General features: G+C 30.6%; 1 protein-coding gene across 1 annotated transcript in view; it reads left to right on the forward strand.

Annotated features, from left to right (window-relative positions):
• gnav1 (guanine nucleotide binding protein (G protein) alpha v1) overlaps positions 1–11,709 on the forward strand; it is a 42,724-nt gene that overhangs the window by 7,352 nt on the left and 23,663 nt on the right. The window contains exons 3-4 of the mRNA XM_051095028.1: positions 5,374–5,466; positions 7,951–8,111. Of these exons, the coding sequence (XP_050950985.1) occupies positions 5,374–5,466; positions 7,951–8,111 (254 nt within the window). The remainder of the gene's footprint in view (positions 1–5,373; positions 5,467–7,950; positions 8,112–11,709) is intronic.

Here is an 11,709-nt window from a genome sequence, read left to right on the forward strand (position 1 = left end):
TGAGTCACGTCTTGAGTTCGGGATACCTCAAGGCTCTGTATTCGGTCCGTCAAAGTTTGAAAACTCTTTATTTTGCAAGCTAAACCATTTTCTTCAATGCCTGTGTTTTCTTTTAAAATGTAACTTCTCCCATTGTTCTAGAGACAAAACAAACATTGCCCTTAAGCCAGCGGATGACATACAATAGCATAATTTTGTGGTAAACGCAGACAAACCGAGATTGACTCAATCTCATATTGATGACATACAATAGCTTAATTTTGCAGACGAGCTGGATTTGAGTCACGTCTTGAGTTTGGGGTACCTCAAGGCTCAGTATTCAGTCTGTCAGAGTTTGAAAACTTTATTTTTGCAAGCTAAACCATCATTTTTGTTCTATGCCTGTGTTTTCTCTTAAAATGTAAGTCCTCTTATTGTTCTAGAGACAAAACAAACATTGCCTCTAAGCCAGCGAATGACATACAATAGCATAATTTTGTAGTAAACGCAGACAAGCTGAGTTTGAGTCACGTCTTGAGTTTGGGATACCTCAAGGCTCTGTATTCGGTTCGTCAAAGTTTGAAAACTCTTTATTTTTGCAAGCTAAACCATTTTTCTTTATTGCCTGTGTTTTCTTTTAAAATGTAACTTCTCCCATTGTTCTAGAGACAAAACAAACATTGCCCTCAAGCCAGCGGATGACATACAATAGCATAATTTTGTAGTAAACGCAGACAAACCAAAATTGAGTCACGTCTTGAGTTTGGGATACCTCAATGCTCTGTATTCGGTCTGTCAGAGTTTGAAAACTTTATTTTTGCAAGCTAAACCATCATTTTTGTTCTATGCCTGTGTTTTCTCTTAAAATGTAAGTTCTCTCATTGTTCTAGAGACAAAACAAACATTGCCCTCAAGCCAGTGGATGACATACAATAGCCTAATTTTGTAGTAAAAGCATACGAACAGAGTTTGAGTCGTGTCTTGAGTTCGGGATACTTCAAGGCTCTATATTCGGGTCCAGCAAACTTTGAAAACTCTTTATTTTTGCAAGCTAAATCATAATTTTTCTCCCATGCCTGTTTTTTCTCTTAAAATGTAACTTCTCCCATTGTTCTAGAGGCACAACAAACATTACCCTTAAGCCAGTGGATGACATACAATAACCTAATTGTGTAGTAAACGCAGACGAACCAAGATTGAGTCACGTCTTGAGTTCAGGATACCTCAAGGCTCTGTATTCGGTCAGTCAAAGTTTAAAAACTCTTTATTTTTGCAAGCTAAACCATCATTTTTCTTCAATGCCTGTGTTTTCTCTTAAAATGTATGTGGCCGGTCACAGGGTAACGTTCAAAAGTCCAAGCTCTGCTTCACCAGTTTTTGTTGGATGGATTCATAAAGGGTCACGCTTTTGCTCACACATGCATATGTTGGTACAGCCCCATAATTATGGCTAGTTTCATATTGTACACATGCTTGCAGACACAAGCACAGTCTGTAATCAGACTGGCCTTGGTTGACTTGGATGTAGTGTCGCATAAGGGCGGACCGTCAACTGTCAGAGAGAGGCCAGGGAAGGGTGTGGTGACCTGTGGTGTGTGTGAATCATAAAAGCAAGGGAAAATGTGACATGGTACAGGTAAAAACAGGGACTTGTCCTGACCTGAATGTCGCAGGAGTGTCTTTTTCTTAATCCTTTCTTTTTACTAAACTGTCACCAGAACTACAGTCTCTCTAACCCACAGGAAGTCAAGTTGTCTTTCCTGTTTCCTTCTTTTTTGTTTCTTAATTGACAACTGTATCTCTGCTTCTCCTTGTTCTCCTCGCCCAAAGCTGCCACTTAAACTTTAAGTTTAACGAATATCATTTATTTGCATCTTCCCAACCCCTAAACTTTTGAATGGTGGTGTATGTTCTTGCATTAATAAATATTACACATCTATAAGATGTTCACACATATACACACAAAGTGATAAGTGTTGCATTACAGTGTTTTATCTAGTGTGTCCATCTGGTGGCTCTTTTTTTGACCTCCCTCTGACTCGGTTTCTTTGATGAAGTGGTAAGTTCTCCTGTTACAAATGTGACATCAAGGAGTAATAGGAGACTTTGGAGTGCCATTGTCGGTGGTCTAGAATTTGAGCTGTACTGTCTTTGACAAGATTCTGTTGAGTTCTAGACTTGCCTGGAATTTTAGGATGTTTTCACTTGTCACTTCCTTTGGGATTTTAAATGAATGGAGTTCTGGAATTTGTTGTTCTGAAAGTTCTAGAACTAAAAAGTTGCATAGATTCTTGAAAATTCCTAAAATGGTTGTATAAGTACTCTTTTCCAACGCTATCTCACAGTTAATTTGTACGTATTTACGAGGTGGTGAATTTGTACAACTTCATATGAAGTACGTACCATATAATTATTATTTTTTATTTTTTTCAAATCATATGAATTTGTATAAATGAGGTCGTACAAATTAGCCACCTTGTCATATATTGCCTTGAGACCAGGTTGTCTTTTCCATATTTGGAAGTGAATAATGACAATGACAAAAAAACACTATAAACTATAAATATTCCATATGACTTGTGCACTGTATATTTGAATTTTTTTAGGAATCATATGACAGTTTTTAAATTTGTCGCATTTAAATTAGTATGAAATACGAGAACGTGCTGTTCTGCGTCAATGACAGTTTGAAAATATCTGTGCCTGAATTTTGAATTTGCTTTTATTTACATATTTTCATCTTTTCTATTAGTTTTAGTAATTTTTGTGAGCTCATTTTTATTATTATTTTTTAAATATTTCTATTTAGCTTTTACTTATTTTTATTTTTCAGTTTTAGTTTTTTTGCTTTTAGCTTTTTGCTTTTTTTTTACTTAAACAAACAAACAAATAAATGAATAAATATTTATTTTATTTAATTTTATCATTTAAAATATGTAAAATAAGTTTACAAAATACAATAAGTGTCAGCTGAAGTATCAAAAAAAAAAAAAAAAAAAAATATATATATATATATATATATATATATATATATATATATATATATATATATATATATATATATATATATATATATATATATATATATATATATATATATATATATATTTTTTATATATATATATATATATATATATATATACATATACATATACATACATAAGTGTTATATGAAATGATTATATTTCATTTTATTCCAGCTTAATTTCAGTTAACAAAAATAGTTTTTTCAATAGTTTTAGTCATTTTAGTACTTCAGCTAAAACTTATTTTAGTTTGATTTGTTGCCTTTCTAATTTATAATTTTCATTGAAGTTTTCTTTTATAGTTGTAGTGTAAGTGTTACATGTGACAATTTATAGTTCATTTTATTTCAGCTTTATTTCGGTTAACAAATATGTTTTTTTCAAGTCATTTTAGTACTTTCGGTTAGTTACCAAATCAACGCTTCTAATTTTCTTTTAAGTTTCATTTTGTTTTATTTCAGCTTTATTTCAGGTAACATTTTTTTAAATAGTTTGTCATTTTAGTACTTCAGCTGAAACTTATTTTAGTTTGATGGGTTGCCAAATCAACATTTCCAATTTTCATTTTCAAGTGTATGTGCTACATGTAGTTAAATAAATAAATAAATAAATATACTTAATTTATGTATTTATTTATTTATATTCTTCTTCTTATTATTATTATTATTTTTATATTACTTTATTATTATTATTATTAGAAATTGTATATTAATTTATTAATTTTTTTATATTAATTTATTATTATTATTATTATTATTATTATTAATTTATTTATTTTATCTTTTAATAGTTTTAGCAAGTTTGATACTTCAGCAGTGCCAGGGCAACATTTCTTAATTTTGTTTACGTTTTAAAATGTCAAAAAAAAAAAAAAAAAGTAATAAATTAAAAAAATTCTAATTAAGTGTTGCATGTCATTTTTATTTCATGAAATATATTTCATTTATTTTAGTTACAAAAAAGTTTTTAAAATAGTTTGAGTATGTTTAGTACTTCAAAACATTTCTAAATTTTAATTTGCTTTGTAAATATAATATTTTTTTTTTATCTTGCTTTATTTGAGCTAATAATAATTATTTTATTTCAGAAAATGATTTTGAATAGTCTTTGTTTTAATTATCTATAACAACACTGGTATGAATTGTACAGTTTTGGTTCAACTGTCACTTTAAACAATTTCTTCTGACAGTTTTTAGGACTTTAAGCCTGGTTAAGAAGGAAATAAAAGATGAAGAGTGTGATTTATCACTCTTTATCTGTCTCTCTCTCACTCTCTCACACACACCCCCCGTCTAGCGTGTGTGAAGCTCTCTACCATCCTTGCACTTACCGCTTTCCACAAGAATAGTTTCATTGTTCTAAAGTGTGTGTGATTCACTCCTGTACTTCACCTCCTGCGTTTCTCTAGTGCACTTTGTGTGTATGTCTACAACAGGAAATCGATAAAAACGCATCATACATCCGAACCGCAAAACCCTGGGCCCGAGGCGGCCTCTTCATGAACACAAAAAGGCTTTTCGGCGTTCGCTCTTCACCGGAATGTTCTGCGCCTCTGATCTACGGCCCAGCAAACAAAAGCTGTTCAATAAAGGGCAGGAATGTGTTTGCTTTGGCCAGAGAGTCAGGGGCGGTAAAAGGGGGAGCGTTGTGAGCCCAACACGAGCGGACGGGCGCTGAATGTGTGAAAAGGGGAAGGTTTTGACTGGCACATACGGGGACTGATTTCGTGAAGTGTCAGACTTCTTTTTCACAATTTACAAAGTTGACATTCTTGATATCCATTGCTGTGCATGATTATTCATTTTAATAATGAAAAGTTTCCTATATACACACACTTTTAAACATTTCAGGTAATGTTTCTATAAAACATACTTTTTATTTGCAATATGTGTGTAAAATGTTCATGAATGCAATTTTGTGTATTAAAAAGATCAAAGTCACTCCTGTTTTGATCAGCGTTCAATAATTCATAACCACACAATCGCATTGAGTTGCAGCCGAGCGTTTGATCGTCACACAGCGGCGTCTGTCGCAGTAATGGCGCCCGGTGAAGCCACTTTCTGTCACTTAGGTGGACGTGAGACAATAAGGACCAATCGAGCAGAAATTCATGACGTCCCAGTGACAGGAAGTGAATGTGTTTGGTTAGATGCACATGCAAATGGCTGTCACAGATCAATGCGAGGGTTACTGGGTAACGCTTTTATTTTAGGAAGTTAGTTGGGTTTGAAGGGACAAACACAATAAGTCCACACCTGCCAGTCAGAGGGGAAAGAACACTGATGTAATAAAATTAATGTGGTGAGAATGTGAACGTTGTGCTTTGTTCTCTTCACTTATGTGATGTTTATATCTATTGTGTTTCTAGCCTGCGGTGTTGGATAACCTCCTGACCTCTATGAAGTTTGTCCTCCATGGAATGGGCGTCCTTCGCGTCAACCTCGCTAACAGCAAAAACAAGGTTTGAACCTCAATCTTTCCTTTCTACTGTTGAAGAATATGGTTATTTATTACCCAGAGTTAGGATTTTTCTAACGAAATAAAGTATTTTTAATTTTTTTTTTAAAATTTATAACAAAAAAATATTAGTATTTAATTAGTATATCTTTATTTTGTACGAATTTATATTATTATTATTATTATTATTATTATTACTATTATGTACCCGTTTAGATTGTAATTTTTTGTAATATGTATAAAAGTATATTTTTGGTAATGCAAAATGTAAACATTATTATTATTATTATTAGTATTATTAGTATTAGTAGTAGTAGTAGTAGTAGTAGTAGTAGTAGTAGTAGTAGTAGTAGTAGTAGTAGTAGTAGTAGTAGTAGTAGTAGTAAGTATGTCCTTATGTACCCATTTATTTTTAAATACATTGTTTGTAACATATACAATTATATTTTGTAATGCATAAAAATGTAAACTTATTATTATTATTATTATTATTATTATTATTATTATTATTATTATGTATAATTTAGATTTCACTTTTTTGTAATATAAAAATATTTTTTGTAATACATAATTTAAACTATTATTATTATTATTATTATTATTATTATTATTATTATTATTATTATTATTAGTACTAGTAGTAGTAGTAGTAGTAGTAGTAAGTACGTCCTTATGTACCTATTTAGATTTTGCATAATTTTTTTTGTAATATATAAAATTATTTTTGTAATGCATAAAAATGTAAACTTTATTATTATTATTATTATTATTATTATTATTATTTTGTATCATTTAGATTTGACTTTTTTGTAATATAAAAATATATTTTTTATAATACATAATTTAAACTATTATTATTATTATTATTATTATTATTATTATTATTGTCTTTATTATGTACCCATTTAGGTTTTGCATATTTTTTTGTAATATAAAAATATATTTTTGTAATACATAATTTAAGTTATTATTATTATTATTATTATTATTATTATTATGTCTTTATTATGTACCTATTTCGATTTTGCATTACTTTTTTTGTAATATATAAAATATATAAAATTATATTTCTTGTAATACATAAAAATGTAAGCTTTATTATTATTATTGTTGTTGTTGTTGTTGTTATGTCTTTATTATGAACCCATGTAGGTTTTGCATTCATTTTTGTAATATATAAAATTATATTTTTTTGTAATGCATAAATATTTAAACTTTATTATTATTATTATTATTATTATTATTATTATTATATATTAATTAGCATGTCTTTTTGTATCCATTTAGATTTAACATTTAGGTTTTTGTAATATAAAATATTTGTATTATTATTATTATTGTTGTTGTTGTTGTTGTTGTTGTTGTTGTTGTTGTTGTTGTTGCCTTATTGTGTACCCATTTATATACAGATTAGATCTTGTTACCCAGGGTTACCCACTTATTTTTAAATTTTAGATTTAAATTTAAGTATTAGATGCATTTTTATATTTAAATTATTTAAATAGAATATATTTTGTAATATACAACAAATAAAAGAACAGTATTAAAAAGTATTATGTCCTTATAATATACCCTTTTAGATACTAATTTAATATTTTTTGTAATATGAACAAAATAAAAACTGTATTATTTACATTATATTGCATTATGTTTTTATTATCTACCCATTTAGGTACAGATGTAAACATGCATTATCAGATTCTGTACTAAATTCTGTAAAAATAAAATTATGTCTATGTATCCACAACATTTATATTCAGACCTAAACATGACAAACTAGATCAAGTTACCAAAAGTTAGCAAACATGTCACTGCCCCAATTAAACTACCATCACATCAGTCTACCATAGTCAGAGCTATGAGTGTTTGTCTGCCGTAAGGCTTCGCAGTACTTCCAAGCTCCACTAGGTGGCGGCATGTTTTCAGATGTAGGGCTGTGAATGCCATCATTGAGTCCAAAACATCCTATCAGTCACTGAGTCGTGCTCTATCAAAATCCTCCTCGGTTCCTCCGTGTTCCAGACGTGTCTCAAACAATCATTATCATCTTCCAGACGCGTCTCACGCCACAACGAGGGTCGTCTGCTGTGATTATTAAATATAACAGTGGTGTAAGGTGGCCTTGATCAGGTCATGTGATGAACGCTCTACTGTAATTAAACAGATCAAGCCAATTGTTCTTTAATAACAGTGCTAGTGCTAGGTCACATGAGCAGATCTTTGTTCTAGTTGTTTAAATGCTTATAAACCCTTGCTCCACTCCCTAACCTTAATTTTAATTTCTTAATCAACTCCTAACTAGGTCTAGATCACAACTGCTTGACTAGTCATACAAAAACTGACTAATTAGGAGGTAAATGAGCAATGTTAGATAGATATTTTTAGCATTAGTGCTTTATTTAGCATGCATTTTGCATACTTTAAGTTTTTAAAATTGAGAAATGCTTTGGTGGACATGCAAATGATGTATTTTTTGGTGTTTCTCCAGGTTCACGCTCACTCCGTTCTCTCGTGTGGACGTTGCTTCGACGAAGAGCAGATGCTGTTTCCGTTCATAGGCCACGCCCTCTGCTGTCTGTGGGCGGATCAGGGGGTGCGGTCTGCAGCGGCGCGAGGATACGAGTACGAACTCAATGACTCAGCGCTATAGTGAGTAACTCTTCTATAATTGGACTCTAAGTGCTAATTACCCATCATCGCTAATTAGATGTTAATGTTGATACACATTATTTGCGAGAAATGTTTTTGACCAAGAGTTCATATTATGGTAATATTTAATGTCTAATATTAGACAAGAGTTCCTAGAATATGTTCTTGGCTTTTTTTTTTTGTTGTTTTTTTGACGTGTTTAGCTACTTAGCTGTGTACTTTCTGTTGAGTATTCCATGTTTGGTTGTGATGTGTAATTTTATCTTGGTGTCCACCTAAAAATAGTCAATGAAAACATTTTCTTTTCTTTGTGTTTTCGAATAACCTTCAGTTAGCAACAGCTTAGCCTGTCTTCTTTAAGATGAGCTAGTTGTTCAGGCAACCCATGGGCTTGTTGATTTTGATTTTAAATAATAAAAACTGGTGTAGTTAAATTATAAACATGCCAATTTAATAAATTATTCAGTTAGCTTTTCTGTTTCCAGTTTGCCATTAACATAGTTTGCCATTGAAATCTTTTTTTTGTTTTTGTTTTTGTTTTTTTTTTTTTTTTTGTTTTTTTTTTTGCAGTTGGCCTCTGTTTTTTTTTTGTCATCTTTTTTGAAATTAGCCTCCAGTTTTTCCCACTAGTTTTCCCCCATTTTTTTTTTTTTTTTTTTAGCTTCCATTTTTACAAGTTGGCCCCATTTTTATTTAGTTAGGCTCCACTATTTGGTCAGTTAGCCTTAGGTTTTGGTCAGTTAATTTGTTTTTTTTTTGTTTTTTCTCTCATCTCTCTCTCTCTCTCTCTCTCTCTCTCTCTCTCTCTCTCTCTATATATATATATATATATATATATATATATATATATATATATATATATATATATACACAGTACTGTTCAAAAGTTTGGGGTCAGTACATTTTTATTGTTTCTTTTTTTTTTTTTTTTTTTTTTTTTTTTTTTTTATTTTTTATTAAGTTAATAATTAAAAGTTTATTAAAAGTTAATAATAAATAATTTACATTGTTATAAAATATTTATATTTTGAATAAACACTGTACTTTTTAAACTTGTTATTCATGAAAGAATCCTGAAAAAAAAAAAAAAAAAAATCACAGGTTCCAAAAAATATTTGGCAGAACAACTGTTGATATTATCCAACATTGATCATTCTAATAATAAATCCGCATATTAGAATGATTTCTGAAGGATCATGTGACACTTAAGACTGGAGCAACAGCTGATAAAAATTCAGCTTTTCATCACAGGAATAAATTCTATTTTAAAGTATGTTAAAATAAAAAACATTATTTTATATTGTAAAAACATTTTGCACTATTACTGTTTTTTTTTTTTTTCTATATTTTTAATCAAATAAATGCAGCCTTGATGAGCATAAGAGACTTCTTTAAAGACTATTACAAGTCTTACTGACCCCAAACTTTTGAACGATAATATTCTAATTTTCTGAAGATTTCTAAAAATCTTTCTTTGTATTGGTCTTAAGTAATATTCTAATTTTCTGAGATACTAAATTTGGTGTTTTCATTAGTTGTCAGTTATAATCATCAAAATTAAAAGAAATAAACTCATGAAATATATCAGTCTGTGTGGAATGAATGTATACATTATACAAGTTTGACTTCTTGAATGGGATTAGTGAAATAAATCAACTTTTTGAAGATATTCTAATTATACGACCAGCACCTGTATATAGACCATTTCGCTAGATGTAAACAACACTGGTCCAGAAGCACTTCCTGTTTTTTTGGGTTTTTTTATTTTTTTTTTTTTTTTATGTCACATATACAAAAACATCTTAAAGGTGCTAATGTAACATTTTCATCCAGTCAAATGTTATGTTGGTTGTATTTTTGTTTGATGTTTGCGTAAAGTAAAAAAAAAAAAAAAAAAAAAAAACAGGAAGTGTGTCGGGACCAGTATCTTTACATCTGACTAAATGATGTATGTGTTTGTGTGTGTGTGTGTGTGTATATATATATATATATACACACACACACATATTTTTTTTTTTTTTTTTTTCCATTTTTACAAGTTAGCCTCCATTTTTATTCATTCCAGTTAGTCTTTGGTTTTGTTTGTTCAGTTGTTTTTTTCCCATTTTTTTAAATTTTGCATTTTTTTTTTTTTTTTTTTTTTTTTTTTTCCCCAGTTGGCCTCTTTTTACAGTTAGCTTTCAGTTTTACAAGTAGGCCTCTATTTTTATTAAGTTAGGCTCCACTAACTAGTCAGTTAGCCATTTTTTTTCAGTTAGCCTACAATGTTTTCACTTAGCCACCATTTTTTTCTGTTTAGCATCTTTTTCTGGTTAGCATTTGTTTTTTTTTTTTTTTTTTTACCTGAATTTTTTCCTGTTAGTCTTTGGTTTTGTTATTTCAGTTTGCCTTTGTTTTTTCCAGTTAGACTGTATTTTTCCAGTTAGCCTTGTTTTTATTTTTTTTTTTTTTTTTTTTTTTTTTTTTTTCTCCCAGTTAGCCTGTGTTTTTTGCAGGTAGTCTCTGATTTTTTTTTTTCAGTTAGCTTCCATTTTTACAAGTTAGCCTCCATTTTTATTCAGTTAGGCTCCACCATTTGTTCACTTAGCCTTTGGTTTTGGTCAGGTCCCCCCCCCCAGTTAACCACCACTTTTTCAGTATAGCATCTTTTTTTCAGTTAACGTTTGGGGGCTTTGTTAGCCTTCATAGCTTTTTTTTCAGTTAGCCTTTGTTTTTTTTTGAGTTAGCCTGGCCAGGATTTCTATGTTGCCTAAAATATCCTGGTTTTGGCTTTGTTTGCGCAGACTGATTGGTGTATGACATCAAAGTACAGTGAGAACTATATAGATGCTTCTTATACTTTGAATTGCTCTTGTGGTACTTTGATATCATACAATGATCTGTCTGCGGAGCAGTGCTTTAAGTCAAACACACCTAATATGTATGCGGACTTGTCCTCTGTAGATCCCACCTTCTCACGCACAACCATGGTCAAATATGTAATTCATGTGTGTTATTGGTCACACTACTTTTCAATCATTACCTTCAGCAAATATGAAAACTGGAAAAAACAAATCCTGGTTAGACTCTATTATTTTGAGTTAGCTTTTTGTCTTTTAGCCTACAGTGTTTTCAGTTAGCATTCTCTGTTTTGGTGGTTAAAAAGCTCTTTGAACTAGCTTGAACATGATAACACCATAACACATTAAGTTTTGATTAAGGAGGATTTGGACCACGACACCCGGATGGGTCTCCGAAATGCTTTGCATCTCATTTGAATCTTATTTAACCACGCTCAAATAGGCCAGTCATGATCTGGAAAAGGTCACGAATGTTTTATTCCGATCAAATTGGTCGTTTGACACGGGTGCCGACCTCTGAGTCTTTCTTATGTTCGTGCAGCGAGGAAATTCACAGACTATTTTCTAAGTAAACCAATTTCTATATTATTTTTCTGACTGTATTAAAGATCCTTAGCACAGATTACGTCATTCGTTTTCAGTTATTGACGAGCGTTTATCTCCTGAAGACTTGATCCTGAAGGTTTTATCGTTATTCAATATATTAGACTCGTCCAGGTTTCCCAATGCTTCCTTGTGCAGTTTCCGTAGCCTTTATG

The sequence above is a fragment of the Labeo rohita genome, chromosome 22 (genome assembly GCF_022985175.1).
Source record: "Labeo rohita strain BAU-BD-2019 chromosome 22, IGBB_LRoh.1.0, whole genome shotgun sequence".
NCBI lineage: Eukaryota > Metazoa > Chordata > Actinopteri > Cypriniformes > Cyprinidae > Labeo > Labeo rohita.